The sequence below is a fragment of the Falco peregrinus genome, chromosome 1 (assembly GCF_023634155.1).
Source record: "Falco peregrinus isolate bFalPer1 chromosome 1, bFalPer1.pri, whole genome shotgun sequence".
Lineage (NCBI taxonomy): Eukaryota > Metazoa > Chordata > Aves > Falconiformes > Falconidae > Falco > Falco peregrinus.
Window position 1 is genome coordinate 23,920,392 of NC_073721.1, and position 18,954 is coordinate 23,939,345.

An 18,954-nucleotide genomic window follows, 5' to 3' on the forward strand; every position below is an offset into this window, starting at 1 on the left:
TTAAGAATCTTTAATATTCTTCAAACATATATCACTTTACACAAAATTCTGTATGAGTTAATTCATTGAGTTTAATTAATTTAAGTATTTTTCACAACACTGAGAAGTTCAACAGCTAGTTAATGCACAAATATCAGAACATGAAAATGACTCAGAAGAGTCCAAGTTAGTGATCACACTGAGTGTAGTTGGTAAGACAAACAAATAGTAAAAAAGATGGAAAGTCTATCTGGTTGGTAAAATCATTTTCCTGTAAATACTGAAAGAGATTCTCTGCAGTCAGGTGTTTAAACATGATTCATTAAACAAAATGGCAGTAACTTACAAATGAGCAAGCGAACAGCAATGTGTAACTACTACAGACTAAATGTCAGGGGACCATTTTCCTAACTTAATTACCTTACAGCTGCATTTTGTAGAGATGAGAATTTTTGAGATCTAGATTACAGTTATATGTATTTCTAAATAATGACAAAGACAGACGGTTAGATAAGAACTGTAAAAAAGGAATGTTATGCATTGATTAAGCTTGCACCAATAACTGTTAGTTGCCCTGGAATACACTATTACTTAATACTTAGCTTGTTAGCAGGGTGTAAAGGATATTTCTCTGCTTTCTTTTTGTCTTTGGGGCAGGACACACAGAAATCTGTTTTTAGCCTTAAGTAAAAACATATGATTCTTTTCCCTGAGTCTGTTATCTAAGCAATGGGTGAAAGAGTCAATGTACTACTACCTTTCTCCTGCTCATTCCCACTCCCTTTGCCAGATACTAGGGGAGAAGCAGGCATGTACCTAAGAAATACCAGGAGTCTGGTCAACCCCGACAGACTAGGAATGGTTATTTTTGGTACTTCTAAATGATGAAATGGGGACGAGGCTTAATTAAGCTCTTGCAGTTTGGAAAACACACTCTCAACTACTGTTAATTCTTCTTTAAGATGTATAAATATGAATGTACACAATTTCCAAAAGAACAGAAGTGCCTTTTCTATCTTTGCATAAATGTTTTGAGGTGACTTCCATGCCTTCAACACTGACAGCTGTGATTTTCTAAGGGACTGAAGGAAATCTGTGATTTAAGTGAGCTAAATCTTAAAAATAGACACTGCAACAACTAACATTTACAGAAGAGGAATCCAGAAGCCCCAGAATTATACAAGTATCTCAACCATGTCCAGAAAGAGCTGGGTTCCACAGAACAGGGTAAAAAAGTCATCATGAGGAACAAATCACCGACCGTAGAGACTGAAATTACATTCCCACTCCTTTCTAGGGTTTACATTTGGGGAGGTAGCTTGCTTTCCCTAAGAACTAGGGGCATGTTCCCCCACTGGGCTATCTAGAGCTGTGCAGGTGAGCACTGAGCATCTCCTTTGCTTTGATGAGTGCAGTTTCAGCTGGTGTTTCCATGTGAGGAGGCACCCCTTTCCCTTCCCAAGCAGTGCTCTCTTGGGTAACCGATCTGGAGGTGGGGATGATGATGTAGAAGTTGGTATCATCTACTTGATATGTCTGCGGGGAATGGCACCCACCACTGGTCTGTTCTCCAATGATGAGAGCTCTGCCCAGCCTCTTCATTATGTATACAAACTCCTCAGCAGCCCCAGCTGTCACAGCACTGGTAAGGATTATTAGCCCCTTCTGAGAGCCATACCTCTCCCCTGTGGGATAGCACAAAAAAGTCAGAAATTAATCCATTTTCAGATATTTGTTTGCATAATGGAGCAAGAGGGGCCAAGATACAACACACTTCATTTCCTACCTGCTATTAACAATTAAATAAGTTTGGAAATATACTTTGTACCTATGATGGTATTAAAGCACTTTTTACACTAGCCCAGCCTCTATACTGTAAGAAAGACTATCGCTCTACATGGTACTCTTGTGCCATCAATTCCTGGTTATAAGCTCCAGCAGCTGGGAGGCCAGCTCATGGTTACTACTGCTGGCTCTTCGTGTCTTTGACTTTTACAGGAGCTCTAGATCCCTCAGACAAGTGGGAAAGGCAGGTGAAGAAAGTAACATTTTCCACTGCTCCGGCAGGAATACTCAAAGCTCAGCCAGCATCATCTTCAGTTTCACTCTCATCCCTGCTCTAGGAATATGGGTGTCATAGAGCTTGGCCTGCAAACTATGCAGGCAACGTTTTATGAAATTACAATTATAGTGGTTTCCCACAGGCTTTTTATAGTCTATAAATGGAACCTGTTGCAGGGCCTTTGTCCTAAACCCTTCAACAAATACCCCTTTATTATTAGGATCAAGCCAAGTTATCTCATTTTCTTACATAAACCAGCTGACAGGAGTAGAGGTTTTTTGCACCTTATTTTCAGTATGTCTGAATATGCTAGATACTTTTTGAGTGCTTAGTTCCTTTGAAAAACTGATCAGTGTGTCATAGCTGAGACCTGATAACTTGAAAACTAAATTGCTCTAAAAATGTCATTCTTAAAGTAAGTTACAGTATGACATATAATTCTCATACTAATCTGTAAGAGAGGGGCCAATAGCATGGTAATTAATTTCCACATCATCTTTGCTCTTCTCATTTCACTATAGATGTAATATCCATTAGAAGACCCTTTTCACAGTATATATATATATATAATACAGGACCAGATCCAGCTGCTTTGAAGTTAATATGAGTCTGCCTGTTCTTTTTGACGGGAACTGGAATGTGCCCATAGTAATCATATCCTTAGCACCTCCCACCTCTGAATGCCTGGGAAAATAGATGGACCCTGCAGCCCGTGACAAAGTTTAACCATTTCAGCGTGATCCAAGCCAATAATTGCAGACAACATTGTCACACCTTTTTTGGTACTGTCTTAGCTTTAAAGGGGAAAAAAAATAAAACCAATGTTTAAAGCTCTTTAGCACTCTAACTGCACTTTATGAGCACTGGAGAGCTCTGTTCCTGCATGTTGCAGCACCCTTTCAACTTTCACAAACTGTGGGGCAGGGTTGTGTGTGCGCGCGTGTGTGATACATTGCCAGATGTTCCAAACTGACTCAAATGTGCAAAATTCAGTGCTTTTCTTTCTCTCTTGCATTATCTGGATAAACTGGGCCGTTGTGAGTATTTCCATCTACTGAAATAGTGGATTACACAGGTAGACAGTGAGGAGCTGCATATAAAACTATGTGTGAGTATTGGAAGAGATATTACTAGAAGTCTAGGCAGCACAGGATTTATTTTTAATTTTGGCAACTTTTAAAAGCAACAAGTCACAACTGTTGTACACAGTATTCAGCTAAACTTCTGGGGACCAGTTTACAAACTGCCATGCTTAACATACACTATTCCTAGGAGCAATAAACTATTATTTATAAATGGCATTGAGGGACATGGCTGAAACTAATTTTCTTTTTTTTTAAACATTCTCTGCCCAGCTTGAGCTAATCATGGCAGATGCTTTCAGCAAATGAGTTATCGTGTCTAATGGCTCACTTTAAAATACACAAGGAGGGACATCTGAAATGAAAAGCTACGCTAAAAAGAAATTGTCACATTACCTTTGACCTGTGGCTGGGTCCATATTTCCTTTACTGAGTCACTGGGCCTGTCATAAACTTTGTCCAAGAGAATTTGGCGTCCTTCATCAAAGAAGTATGAGCATAGAATTGCTATGGAAGTGGTGGAGCCTCCAATATTGTACCTTTTCAAAACCAAAAAATATTAAGGAAGCAGTTGAAAATTTATGGCAGACAGTAAATCTCCCTTCCAAGTATTGTTCCTTAACATCAGTACTGAAAGAACTTATGGCTACATTTTGATACATTTACATTCATTCTCCTCTATCAGCATTTGCATATTCATCATAGAAACAAAATCCTGTCTAAGAGTTTTGGACTGTTATTGCCCACAAATGACTTTAAAAACAAACATAAAACTGAATTGTCTATTTTTTATTCAATCTGGAAAAAATTCAGAAAGCAAGCAAAGACTCTTCATCTGAAAAGAAACATCAGATCCTTGTTATTATTCTACTCTGAATAAACCATGCTGTTACTGACATAGGCAGCATAAGTAAATACCTAAAACCTTACATATATGTAGATGTTTGTAAAGTTGTTGTGTTCTTATTTCCTGCTGCACACAATGAGAATACTTGGTGTTTGGCACTTCATAAGATCAGTTCATTCCTTTTGGTGCCTAAAGATTGCTTTAGCTGTGTCATTTAGGACAGCCGTGTTTAAAAACATCATTTGTAGCTTAACTTCATACCAGTCTCTGAAGATTAAATTCACTGAAGAACCTAAGCATCATTGGAGAACCCCTGCTATGAATACACACAATGGAATACCAAATCATTTTTTGTCTATCACTTTTCACTAATACTAGAGCACATACAGCACTGGAAATGTTTGTACTTTGCTTACTAGTAGGAGATAGATACAGTGCTTTCCTGCAGCTGATGTTAGGAATGCCTGGCACAGACATTCCAGCAAAAACCTGCTAGAAAACGAGTTTTGCTCAGTCCAGTCTGTAAGTTTTTACTTCCAGAAATGGAGTACGTAGTCCAGGAGGTCTCTGTGCCAAAGAGTGAAGCTACCTGTTTATGCTGCAGCATTTGGGAGCTGTATGCTGGATTCACACTCTTGACTGGTGAGAACTGAAATAAGCCTTTTCAGTGTGTCCCAGGTAACGCTGTGCTGCCAGGAGCTCCTGCTGCTGCTGCGCAGCCCAGGAGGCAGCTAGACCCAGCAGAGCCCAGTTTCCTGCAGCTGCCATCATGGCTGAAGTGAGTGGCAAGCAGGCAGCTAAAGCAATGCTGGAGAGCTCTTCCTGGGACTCCGGCAGATAGTGAACCTGCGGAAACTTTAGTCAGTAATGACTGAGAAGTTGTTAGAATTTTAGCTTAACTTTTGGACGCAAGTCCTTCCTTCATTACAGACTTCTTGTGTGACATTGGGGAGGCTGTTTAGTTTATAAGCATCTCTTCTCAGTGCTGTGAAGGTTAAAAATACGAAGTTTGTGAGTGGCACAGCTGTTCCACAAAGGCGAGAGACATTATGCCTTATGGTTAATTCCATGCAAAATCGAAATTATCAAAATATGAAATGTATGAGTGGCCCAGCTGTGTTCCAGGGAGGAAAAGTTGTAAGATGAGAAACATTATTCATTGTAGTTAATCCCATGCAAAATTGAAATTATCAGCCTTCCCTTAAAATCTTAAGATTGGTTTAGGGAGAATTTCAAAAGTTAAAATGTTTGGAGTTATCTTCTATATGCCTTCACAGACTGGGTCTTTTGTGTGCACTGAAAAGGCTGGAAATACATTAAATAAAAACAAACCAAAGCAACCCAAGAAAAAAACCCGAGACCATCTGCTACCTGGGGCATGACTTCACCTTTGTTGTTTTATTGCTCCTGGCCCTGATATAAATGGGTGAAACTCATGAAACTCTTGGGTTTCAGCTGGGAGAGAGTTAATTTTCTTCTCAGTAGCTGGTGCAGTGCTGTGTTTTGGATTTGGTGCGAGAATAATGTTGATAACAGATGTTTTTAGCTGTTGCTGGGAAATGTTTATACTATGTCAAGGACTTTTCAGTTTCTCAGGCCCTGCCAGTGAGAAGGCTGGAGGGGCACAAGAAACTGGGAGGGGACACAGCCAGGACAGCTGAACCAAACTAGCCAAAGGGGTATTCCGTACCACAGAACATCACACTCTGTATATAAACTGGGGGGAGTTGGTTGTGGCTTGATGAGAGCTGCTTGGGGACTGGCTGGGCCTTGGTCAGCAGGTGGTGAGCAATTCTATTGTGCATCACTTTTTTTTTTTTTTCTCCCTTCCCTTTGGATTTTATTCCTCTCCTCCCTCATTTTCATTAAAATTGTTGTCATTATAATTCTTATTATTGTTTTGGGTTTTTACCCTCCTATTTTATTTTACTTTAAATATTAAATTGTTCTTGTCTCAACCCTTGAGTTTTACATTTCTTTCTGATTCTCCTCCCCACCCCTCTGTGTGGTGGTAGGGGAGTGAGTGAGTAGTACTTAGCTTCTGGCTGGGGTTAAACCATGACATACAAGTTTTAGGTTGGGAGAAAACCGGGGCAAGAAAGAAGAAAGTCCCAGTCCTGTCTCAAGTCTATTGGAGGATGGTGGTGCCTTTGCTGAATTTTAATTCAGTCATAGGTGTGTTTTGTTGGTTGCTGCACTGCCCCCTCTGGGCTCACATAGTGAGATCTCTGCTCTCATCACCATGCACTTTTCCTGCACGTGCTCTAAATCCTAGAAGAAGATTAATTTACCAAATATTGAGACACCCATGATGGCAATGAACATAAATGGTTCTAGCATTAAACCCGAGTTCTTACAAAGGCCTTCTTTTCTTTAGTTTATATTTGTAATTCTGGGCTTACAAACATTAGCTCTGGACCAAGACAAGGGAACAACAGAGTTACCTAAATATTGTATGGGAAAATTGTTTGATATTCATCTGCTTTGATAGCTGGTGACAAATGGATACCATCTTCTGACTCATAAGATTTGGAGCATTGTTGACACACTGGAGTGTACAACAGAATCCTAAGTTGAGAGCAGGCATATGATGCTGTAGCCTGTTGCTGCAGGGTTTAGGAGTGCTATGGTATCTTTAAGCCACCTTTGTGCTCTGTGCACAAGGGTTATTCTGTAAAGGGCTGATTGCCCAGGACAATTTAGTGCTGTAGATATAGCAAAATAGATGTTATAACACAGCTTATGCATGGTCTTGTTTTTTGACTGTTCAATCACTTGACCACTGCCTGCAGTAAAAGATTTAATTAAGCCATATATATATATAATTAATACAAGGCACATGCACAGTTAGATTAGAAAGAAATCAGGGGAAGAAAATAAATGTGTCATCCAGGATTGTGTTCTACAAGACATTCCCTAAATTTGCCTATTTATTTCTAAATATCTGAAGTGATGGTACAACTTATCTTGAGATATACTTCTAGACTGTTATTGTTTTCCTTGGCTGTTTTCCTTTTCTCATTTTATCCCAGCAATGTTAGTCTGTAAACAGGACAGTAACCCATGTAAAGCTGTAAATTCACTGTTACGAATAAAACACTGCTTTGAACGAGCTTTGGTTATTTGCCATTCAAAGGTTTACCTCATGTCTATGATTAATGCATCTGTGTGAACAATTTTCTTCCAAACATGCTCTACCAGTAGGTCAGACACCTGGGTTAGAAGTTCACAGTCTCCAAACATATCAAATCTCAGATAGCCGATGTTGTTTCCAAATACATTTGTGTGGAATGAAAATTTAATCAGATCTTCAAATACTTCTGGGGAAGGGATCTGAAAGAGTTTGGAAAAACAAAACAAATCATTTTCTGGCACTGATAGCTTGGCACAAGATTTAAAAAGAATATTTGGGTCAACTTTAGTCCAGGTGGGACATAAGTGAGTAATGTGACCAAGTTTGAAGAACATAATAAATTATATTAAGATTCTTGCATATTAAACATAGATTAACATTGGCTGCTGCATAGTTTGCCCAGTATAGGGCACATCAATAGCACACCCAGAACCTAGATCAGGCACATATTTGTCAAGGCTGTTTATTTTTGAAAAATACAGGAATTTCCTTAGAACAAAGAGGCTGAGAAGGCTACAAGAACTAACCTGCAGCATAGGCAGCTACCCCAGACCTGCCACCCAGCCCACTTGTTTCCTTTAGCAGCTCTTTCTAAATAAGGCACTTGGGACATTTATAATCTCTTGATTTGCCTCAGCTGACAAAGAGCTTCTGGCTACAGGTGGGATTGCCCCAGCCCCTCTTAATGAGCAAGTCCCTGTGACAGTCAGGAGCCTGATGTGTTGGACATGTGCTAGGATATTCATGAGGTGGATGTGTTAAATCTCTTATTTGGTGACCATGTGCCTGGACTCTCACGTGTTAGGCTGTGATTAGTTTAATTTTGTTTAGTTTTTGTTATTAAACAGCAGGCATTTTTTTAATAGCAACGTGTAGCCAACTAATAAAATTACCCTAGTAACCCCTATGTGCATTGAGACATAATGTGCTTTTATTGCCAAACTTCTGTCTTGCATGCATGTACCTGAAAACAAAAGATTCTCCTTCAGCTTAATGAGATAAGGCTTTGGGATGTATATGACTTATGTGACCTTCAGCAATTTGGCTTTTTCTCCTCAGGGTTGCTGTGAAAATGGTATTATATTTGCTTTTTAATCAGTTGCCCTCTGCCATAGCTCAGTCCCAGACAATACATACTTTTACACCTAAAAGAACAAGGAATCAGCAGTGAACCATGTTCTAAAGGGTGCTCTCCCAGCCTGCACCATGCCACAGAATTTGGGAGGCATTTGGGCTCTCTGCAACTGTAGAGGAGTCAGGCAGCCTCCTGCCCTACATGTGCTCTGGTCTGGGGTTGTGCTCCCGCCAAAAGTAGGTCTGCCACAGCAGAAAGAGGGTTTCCAAAGGTGTGTGAATGTAGCTGTACTTGACAAAGCTCAAGCACTTTACATTTACCTGGGGGAAAATTTCCCACCACATCACACTTCTGGCTGCCCTGGGTTACTTTATCATTCAGTGCCTTCTGTATGTCAAAGCTGCCAAAATTTCAAACATTAATTCAAAAGCCCTGTTTGCCAGTAGTTGTTGATCTGATGGTAAAAGCCAACCCTGCTGAGTCTTTTTCTGTACCCTTCTTTCTCACTGTACCTTGTGAAAATAGCCATCATATCTGGACTGTAAACGTATCAGTCCAGCACTACTGAGTTTGTCATTTCCAATCCACTTCCCAGTGACAGCAATGCTACTTGATCTGCCCACTGTAGTTTGATTAACAAATCACAGTTTTGAAGAATATATCCAACATGCATTGCACTGTTCTGACAGAGCTTGTATCTAGTTCAGAGGTACTGGTCCCCCCAGGAGAAAAAAAGTCATCACTCATTGGTAACATCTAGAAATAAAATTGATGTATTAGTCTCAGCCACTTACTAATGATATTTTAACTGAACACACAGATTTCTTAGCTCTTTTTCCAACAATAATTGCTAGATGCATACACATAAGCATATTGATTCAGAATAACCTCCCTGTCTATATTTGGTAATTTTTCTTTCTACTTGTTCTTTTACTGTGCTGCATCACATCTTCATTCGCTGAGGACTTCAGTACTTGCTAACAGTGTTGCTAACTCTTGGAAATTCATTATAGATTTCAAGGTGGGCAGGTTGCTTTTAAAGCCTCAGGTCTTATGGGGTAAAATGAATATGTGAGGATCTCAAAGAAACTCTTCATCTTCATGGCTGCAGGAAAAGGTATGAAAACATATCCATTCTAAAGGCTCTAAGACCAGAAGTCAGATGAAAGGCACTCAGAAGGTATTTTTTTTGTGGGGAGGGGGAAGCCTCCTGGTTTATAAGCAAAAGAGGGGAGGAGGCTAGGACTGACAGTAGAGCTACTATCCTGGAAAACTGCAGCTGCATGACACTGACACGTGGGCCATGTGCTGCTGGTACCTAAGGAAGTAAGTGTAGCTTCAGAAAGCAACAGTGTGCTCTACTTTGAAAAGCAGCGTTCTGTTTGCAGGCCAAGGACAAGCTGGGACAGGATGCAGCTGAAAGTAAGATCAGTCAGGCGTTGTTTACATACAAATAACTTGATGTTAAATATAAACCCTCAGGTGCCTTAGTAATGTGGCTAAACTAAAGGACCTCCAAGCTAACACCGCTTAAGCCAAGGAAGAATAAGTTTTTCATTAGCTACATAGGGTCTCCAGCCCTATTCTGCAGTCTTCTTCTACAGGTGAGTGGTCTAACTGGAACAAGTGATGTGACACAAAATCACATCCTAAAGGACCTAGAATGCTGCCCTAGGACTCATGCATGGAGTTTCATTCCTGGTTCTGCTACCGACACATACCCCAACCATGGGCAAACTACTTTTCCAGCTGTGCCTCTCTTTCCTTCTTTTCTCCCCTTTTACCTCTCCCCTAAGTTGTTTTGTCTATTTAGATGGAAACTATTTTCATAGCTGATTTTGTGCTGACCATTGAAACGTAACCCTGATTTCCATTAAGGCTGCTAAAGCTGTCAACTGCCAACTGTTAAAATATTATCAGCTAATACCCTTGTGTCATTGCAAATCCTGAGACGGGTTAAAGAACCATGAGATCTTGGGGGCTGGATGGCGGGGTTGTGCCTTTCTTTCTAGAATATCGTTTGGGTTCCTTGTGTACCCTCACAGGTGGGAATGGAACTGTCCATGCTAGTAGGTCCCCCGGCTCAAGGACTGAGCAGTATCAGCTATATCCCTGACAGCCCACTCTCACTTGCTCTCAAAATCATCCATATCACTGGGTGATTTCCAGGCAATCCAGTCTAGTACGTCACTAGCCTTACTATTACAAAGATGTTTTTAACATCCAGTGTAAACAGTCTAAGTTCACTACTTTCTACAGTTTAAGTGCATTACTTCTTGGCCTGTTTACCATGTACAAGGGAACAGATTATTCTCTTTGTGTTTGAAAGAGCCTTTTACGTATCTGAAGACTGTTTTCATGTCTCCTCAGTTTTCTTCTCTCTGGAATAAACAACTCAAATCTTTTAAACCTTTTCAAGATGACTCTTCAATCTTCACTTTATTCCCGCTCCTCTTTTCTGCTGTCTCCCCACTTGAGCCGTATCTTTCCAGAAAAGCATTGCCCAAGAATGTGCATAGTATACTCTAGCTGAATTTTCTTTAGAGCTGAATGTAGCAGAAGAATTCACATATCTTACTAATTATATTCCTCCTTATCCATTCCAGTTTGATGATTGTTACATTTTACTGCAACAACCTGACTCTATCGACTTGTGTTCAGCTTATAAACTGAAGAACGCATATACTTTTGTACAGGACTCCCTCTAAACAAGCTATTTTCCTCCAAGAGTTGTGCAGTCTATTACTATCACCGTAGAAACTGTGTAAGAATCCTGCATGTGTTCTTATTTAACCTCAGTTTTCCAGAACTGTAGCTTTGAATTCTAATCCTGCCCTCCATTGCACCAAGACAGCCAGGATGGGGGTGTTACCACAAGCAAAAGCTGAAATCCTCTGGGACAGTGCTCTGGAAAGGATTAAAAGAAGTTACTTAAGGCTCTCAGTCCCCAATGCGGGAGTGCAGGGCAGAGGGAGAAGCTGTACTTTCACTCCGCAAAGGGGGCACTGCACAGCAGTGTGTAAGCCTGCTCTGACAATACACAGCTTGTAACATACTCATTGCCAGCCAGTGAGAAGTTATTTTCTAGGCAGTGCCCTGGAAGATTAGATTTAAAAGCAAAATTTGAAATAATGATTCATGGCCAAATTTTGATTTTCATTCAAAACCCACTGAAAATCCTTAAAACTAATGGCCAAATCTACTGGAACATTAATGACAATGGAAAACAATGAGTACAAATGGATCTCTTTGGTGGGATTGCAACTGCAGACATAGCTGCATTAAGCTTGAGTATCAGGATCAGAAGATGAAAGATACTAGAAAAAGAACAAAAGCAAATAACAAAGTGTCACAATTATTTTCTGTGCCAAATACAAGAAGCAAGCATGAGTTGCAAAAGGTGAAATTTCAATGAGGGTTAAAAAGAAGATTTTTTTTGGCTTGCATAAACTTGAATAGTTTCACTGACTTTACTGTGGTTATGTTGATATAAATCAGCATCATATGGGCCCACAACATTTTTTCCCATCTGTTAGTAATAGCATTTAGTTATTATTAAAATGTTAGTGTAGCAATTTGATTATGTATCTTGACACTTGGAGGCTCAGCATTTTGATCTCACTCATTAATGAAGGGACATAAGCAAACTATACTCTTTTCTCATGAAACATCTGTGACTATTGCCTCCTTCAGCAAGTACAATACTCTGTTATAGATACATATTATTTATCTGGGAAAAGGAGGACTTCAAATGCAGGAATAATTTATATTTATAAAGGATTCCTTGTTGTCTTTTATTCTGATCACCATTTAAAGCTGCTTATCTAAGACATTAATACAAAAATTCTCTTAGGTGTGAAGACTGCATTAAAAATATTTGGGCATTACCAAGGGGCCAAAAGAGTCACTCAGGGAGACTCTTGTCACTTAAAATTGATGTAATACATTTGCCAAATTCAGGCAGCAGTTCTTCTATAGGTTATCTACAATACTGAGATGTTTATGAACAAAGAATTTCAGTATGGAAAGGAAAGTATGACTGGAGGGGGAGAGAGGCAAACAGAAGAATGAGAAGTAGGGACTACTGAACTGTGCATCAGCAAGTTCATAGAGCTCTGCCTTATAAGCAAAATGCTATTTTCTGAGTTACAAACAATATATACAACATTTGCCTCTGGGAAGACTGACTTTGCAAAATGGCATTTATGCAGCAGACAATTCCAGCTAGCATTGACCTTGCTGTTGTGATAGAGGAGACATACTCACTATCCTGTATTATGTTCAGCAGCTATTCTAGTGTAGCAGATGCAAAGGTCTACATGCATTTCACTTGTCTGTCTCCTATGTCCCATCCCATCCTTCCTGCAGTTATCCATCATCACTTTCATTTAATTGTGATGGATCTGCTTCGCTGTCAAGGTCATTATCAGAATGATAATCCCACTGACAAGGGAAAAGGTGGCTTGGAAGGTAGTACAAGAGAAGAACTAGCCTTCAGGTTTTTGAGGAATAAAGGGGATACAGATTAAAAGAGCCACTATGTCCACGTATAAGGCTGTCAAAAATTTTTTTTTTAATTTACAAATGCAATTAGTGCCACCATGTAAGCTTCACTGTAACCTTAAGGCATTTGTTCTCTGGGATACCGGTATTCCTGAAATGTTTCACAGCAAACAGCCCTCTTGGCCCTGCAAAAGCAAGGCAGGAAATTAAGGTACTTTTGCTGCCCAGTGCTTGGTGGAATGGGTAAACTTTATTTTACCTCTATCACAAGAAGAAGCCTTTACTTCAGTGACTTTGGTGTCTTTGTTCACTCACTCTCTTTCACCTTAAAATGTCTTACCACCACTCTCTTATCTCTTTGCCTCCCAATTTCCTCAAGCAATATCGGGGAATGCATATGCCTTTGGAAACCATTTTAGCCCTATAGGGACCTATGCTTCTTCTCAGTTATTTATACATTATTTCCTCTTGAAGAGTCTCACATTTGTCGTGATTTTCATCCACACTGATGGGATTTCTTACTTATGTATGTATCCCCAGCCTCTTCCAAGCATTTTGCTTGACAAAGAACTGAAGTAAACAGAGGCATTAATTAGTGTAATGGCATTTCCTCACTAGCTCTATCAGGATCAGAATTTCACGTCATGTCACAAATAAGATATTTGTCCTGTATGTACTGTTCTCAACATTCAAGTTCTGAATAAAGTAAGTAAGGTTTGAACAAGTAAAAATAGCCAACAATATCTGTTAACAGCCTTCAGTGAAAATAGTGACTAATTTGCAAGATGGGCCAACTTTGTAGAATGAGAAATTATGATGTATCACTACTGATATGTTGATAATAATTTAGCAGGGAGCTCTGTGAAAAACATCTTCAGAATGAAGTTTTCTACACCCAACAAATGTAGGAGGGAAAGACTGATGGAATAGAAAAATCCTTTAATTAATTATTTCCATTTCAGCTTAGAGGCAAAAATGGGGCAAATATCTCTTGGCTAACAAACTTGAAAAAAATGCCATCCCCTGGCAATGCTTGGACTTTGTCCTTGACCTTAGTGTTGGAGATAATACCACAAAGACCATGCCCGCTTTAAATCATGCATGCCAAAAACTTCAGAAGGTGGAAGCACACAGATTTCCTCCCCCAGGAAACATTTAATAGTTACCTGACACTTAGTATACTCTGGTTCATTGCAAAGGCAAATGCATTCTCTTCAAAAAGTAATTTTATGAGTCCCTGGAGAAAAGACGTCTGATAGCCATGTTAGAGCAGTAGCCAGAAAGGAGCTAACTCCATCCAAGAAAGGGATCAGGTTATGCTAACCCTCCCTTTAATTTGAAGATAGAATTTTAACAAGTGCTCCTGGGAGCTCCCTCCAGCACGACAATGAACAAGAAAGATTGCCAAGGCAGACCAGTGTATAAATATCCAGGCTCAGAACAAAGCACAGACTGTTATGCAAACCACACAGCAAGGGCAAAAGTAGATTATTAAAAATCAATTTCTCCCTGGGGTCACCTAACTTCCACCCAGATACTTCTTCCAAAGTATTTCTAGGTCGCTGGGAAACTGTCTGATGCTGAGCATGAGAAGCAATCAGAACAACTTCCCACTGTCACTCCCAAAGAAGTTGCTTGTTATTCTGGTGTAATAGAAATCAGGTACAGCAATTTTATACAGAAAAATCCATTACAGAGTGTTTGGCTGCATGTTTTCTGGGTGTACACATTTACCCTGGTACAACCAAATCTTTCTTAAATTACAAACTCAGTTTGTAACCAGTAGGTTTCCATATTATATTATTACAGCTTGAAAAGCCATATCACTAAAAGAGAGGGGATCACAGAGACAATGAGACATCTCCCCTCTGACCACAAAGCCCTACAATATTTGCTTGTGGCAAAGGGCAACTGAAAGAGATTCACAGTCTGCAAGTTGTTGCCAAAATGCATACATCTAGAACTACCATGTACTACCACAAGCTACTATCCTGACTTGTCTTAGTGTCAGAAAGAGCTCAGCCTCCAAAACCCACTCAGGCAGTGGCTTTTCCTCTTGGTACAGGTAAATCTGGTGGGTTTATGATATGGGCTAGAAACGCGATAGAATATCTAACTCAGTGCTCTCACTCTAGCTGGCATCAATGCAGCTGGGTACAAGAGAACTGTACCTGTTTTGGCATGTTCCCTGGGATGCTGTCCTTGGCCTGTTCAGCAATGTAGAGTAATTTGAGGTGCTTGTCATCAGAAAGAGCTTGCAACTTGGCAGTCACCTTCCTGGCTAGCTCCTCTTCTGTATTAATCCTTTTATAATTGTCTTTGTTGAAGCTCTTGGTGAGGTTAGATGCTACAACAGTCCCAATATCCACAAAAGCATAATTATCTGCCACAAGCTTGCTTACAGTTTGCAGTGTCTGTGGCACCTGGGCACGCAGATTAGCAATGTGCTGAGCTACAGCCATGGCTTCACTGGCCTGGATGGTGATGTGTGGTTCCACCCCAGACACACTCCATACTTTGCCAGTGACTGGGCTGAGCACCACTTGACTGGGGATGGAGGCATACAGGGAACTGTTAGCAACACGATAAATGCCAGCTGAGAGGGAACCACCTACTGTGGGCTCACCAATAACTGTGGCCCGGTGTAGATCCTTCATAGAGCGAGTGAAAGCTTCAGCTGCTGAGCCACTCATATGGCTTGTTAGGATGTAGATATCCTTGAGGGAGCCGTACCTCTTGCCGATGACTTGGGGGAGAGTCCACGCCTCTGTGCTGCGGGAGGTGCTACGATCAAAGACAGTGTAGAGGTGTTGCCGAGGCTCAGGCTCAAAGAAGTAGGAACAAAGTATTGGGATGGCAGTGGAGTAACCACCTGTGTTGTACCTCATGTCAATAATCATGGCATCTGTGTCCACCAGCTTGTTCCATACCATCTGCACCAGCTGAGGCCCAATGGCCTTCACTGTTTCTGCCTCAGCCATCATATCAAAGCGAAGGTAGCCCAGGTTGCCTGGCAATACCTCAATTTTGAAGAGTGCCTCAATAATGTAGCTCAGCTCCTTGGGGCTGGGAATCATGTTGGGAAACTGTTCTTCTGGTGTTGGTTCCACATGGCTGTGGAAGACATGAAGCCGATGATCCCCTGAGGCCTCCTGCAAGTCACTGGTAAGCTGGGAAGCCAATGTCTCAAAGTCTACAGCTGATCGATAACCTCCATGGGCCCGTTTGGTGCTGAGCATAGCCCTGGCCTTACCAGCCACTTCTGGGATGGCATAGTGAGCCTCTAGGAGTTGCCCAGTACCCTCCAAAAGTACTCCCATGTTCTTGTGGAAAGCTAGCACCTCTTCAGCCTTCTCCAGTGCATCCTCAGCCAACACTATGGCATCAGGAACAACTCCTCCGCCCATCCAGCTTTCCCCATGGTTGTCAATGAGGGTGATAACAGGAACTGTGACAGTTAGGCCATGGGTTATTCCCTGCCCAGGCTGCAGAAGAGGGTAGGTGCGGCTGTGTAAGAGGCTTCCTGCTGTGATCTCACCGATCACTGTGGCACGGCCCAGGGACTGCATGAGGTAAGCAAACTCCTCAGCAGCTGTAGCAGTGTGGTGACTGGTGAGCAGGTAGATGCCACGCTGAGCCCCGTAGGATTGGCCCAGCAGTTCTGCCTGGCTGTTGTGCTCCTGTGTTTGGTTGGTGCGCCTGTCATACGTTGTGAAGAGATGGACAGGGCCAGCAGCAGGATCCTGGAAATAGGAGAGTAGCACAGGCACAGCAGAGGAGGAAGGGCCCCCAGGGTTGTAACGCAGGTCCATGATCAAGTTCTCTGTATTTTGGAGAGGCTCCCACACTTTATGGACAATGTAAGGTCCCAGCTTAGCAAGCACAGAGGCATCTGCAAACTCATCGAAGCGCATGTAGCCGACATTGCCTGGCAACACTGACACCTTGAAGACAGTATCCACCAAGGCATGCAGCAGTTGCTCATTGTCAGGTAAATTGGCTGCCACTGCAATTGGCCTCTCAGCAGGGGGGGCAGCAACTTTACCTGGCATCAGGACTTGGACCAATAGGCGGGGGTCTTCAGATAAGGTCTGCATCTCAGTGTTGAGCTTGGTGGCCAGGTCCTCTGCTGACCGCACAGAAGAGAAGTCAGAGGTGATCAGGTGCTGGAGCAGCGCTGGCACTCTCTCCACTAAGCTGTAATAGTCCTTTAATATGTTTGTGAGGTGCCTTAGGGTGTCAGGCACTGCTCTGCGCACTGCCAGGATGTCTAGGGATTTCTGCAAGGCTTGCTCTGCCTCAGTAGACACACATGGCATCACCCCATTCACCTCCCAGCTCTGTCCACCTCCACTCAAGGGGCTCACAGATCGTGATACAGGAACCATCATATAGAAATTGGAAGGGCCAATACGCAGCTTCTGGATGTCCAGTGAGCCCCCAGCTGTCTTCTCCCCAACAGTGATAGCCCTGTTCATGTTCTTGAGGATGTAAGCCACATCTTCAGCCACTCCTGTGGTGTGGCGGCTGATCAAAACAATGACATCCTTATCTTTGCTGTACCTCTCTCCCAACACCTTTGGCAGTGTCCATATCTCTGTGGTGGTGTTGGAAGGTCGATTGTATACAGTCTCAACATGCAGCATCTTGTCTGCTTCATGCAAGTATGAGATGATGAAGGGGAGGCCAGAAATCTGTCCCCCAGTGCTGTGACGAAGATCTATCACGAGAGCAGATGTCTCTGTCAGCGTCTTCCACACCTTGTCCACCAGAAAAGCTCCAACTTTCTGCACAACTTCCTGTCCTATGATATAATCGATCCTTAGGTAGCCAACATTGCCCTCCAGCTTGTCATACATGACCACATGCTCAATAAGACTCAGGAGTTGTTCACGAGTTGGGGAAGCCTCAGCTTCTTCTTTGGGAGCTGCATGCAGTGATGGCTCATACGAGATCACTAGTCTTGGGTCATTCAGAGCACCCTGCACTCCAGCTGTCAAGACACTGGCCAGCATTTTTGGATCTGAGATGTCCAGGATCTCCCCGCTCTTTATCGCTTGTTCAATGGCTTCTTGCATTCCTACTAGGTTTTCAGGATAGCAGTAGTTATCCAGAAGGACTTTAGCCATGTCCAGCACTAGAGCTGGCTGGAAGATTTCCTCAGCAGGTATGCTGCACATGATCAGTGCTGAAAGCAGGAAGAAATGTGTTCTGATCATTTTGTCTTTGTATGGAATAGAAAAGAAGGAAAGAAGTTGGAAGCTCTTATTGATCACGATGAATGCAGCTCTCCGATGACTCTCTGTTTGTGAATCACTCTGAAATCCCTGTGTTGAATCCAGATGCACTGAACAGATAAAAATCTTTTATCTGCATTAAACCTTTAATCTCATTAAAATGGAGTGCATCATCCGGAGTGCACCAATAGATGAAGTTCAGCTCCTTACCACTTCACAGCCCTCTTACAAAACAGTAATAAATTCAATCATCAAGGAAGATTGTTCTGGCAGTTAATTGTTTCCAAAAGGTAATGCATTGCCTGTTATAAACCCATCCTGGCTTATTCTAACAGTGGATTGCTTAAATGCAAAACTTTGATTTTAACCACAGTTAGAAGAACAGTCAATCAATCATACCATTATTTATGAAAAGCTTATACCAGGAGATTCTTCAATGACTTAGTTGTATCAATATTTAATATTTTTTCAAAAGTTGTTGACAATACATTGTCTTTGGTGTTTTTCAGTCTGAGCTGCAAAGGACTATTCTTACATTCTGTGACTAAGGGCTTCAAACAAGGAACCGCGGACATTTAGAACAGCTCATAAAATCAAAGGTAATGACAGCCTGTTAATTTCCTTGCTGAGAATTGCCAGCATTTTAAACAAGACTTGGAAATACATTTGCCTCAACATAATACAGCTAAATCTGAGGTGACTTTAATCTTCATAATTTGCACTCAATTAGGATTTACTTGTAATACCATTGAGTAACATATGGTCATGTCTGATGACAGCTCCCAGCCAATAGACTTTAGGCTCAACATACCAAAATAGAACATAGGGGGTTGTTTTCTTCTGCTTACAATACATTGGAAGACCCTATTGTATTAAGAGTTTGAAATAGGATCAGAATATACAGGATGCAGCTGCAGGCTGTACCCATGTGAGTTGTCAACATTCAGAGCTCCAGAATGACATGCCAAAGACATACAAGAACAGATTCTTGGCTATAAGTCTGAAATTGGTGGCTACCCCAGTCATTCTGCTTGCT

General features: G+C 41.5%; 1 protein-coding gene across 1 annotated transcript; it reads right to left on the reverse strand.

The window, feature by feature from the left end:
* Nucleotides 1-33: 33 nt before the first annotated feature.
* RBP3 (retinol binding protein 3) lies at nucleotides 34-18,005 on the reverse strand. Its single transcript, XM_013303360.3, has 4 exons — nucleotides 14,853-18,005; nucleotides 7,113-7,303; nucleotides 3,520-3,662; nucleotides 34-1,664 (listed from the first exon to the last, which is right to left on the reverse strand). Exons 1-4 carry the CDS (start codon nucleotides 17,898-17,900, stop codon nucleotides 1,339-1,341), a joined length of 3,708 nt encoding a protein of 1,235 aa, XP_013158814.3. The 5' UTR covers nucleotides 17,901-18,005; the 3' UTR covers nucleotides 34-1,338.
* Nucleotides 18,006-18,954: the final 949 nt, after the last annotated feature.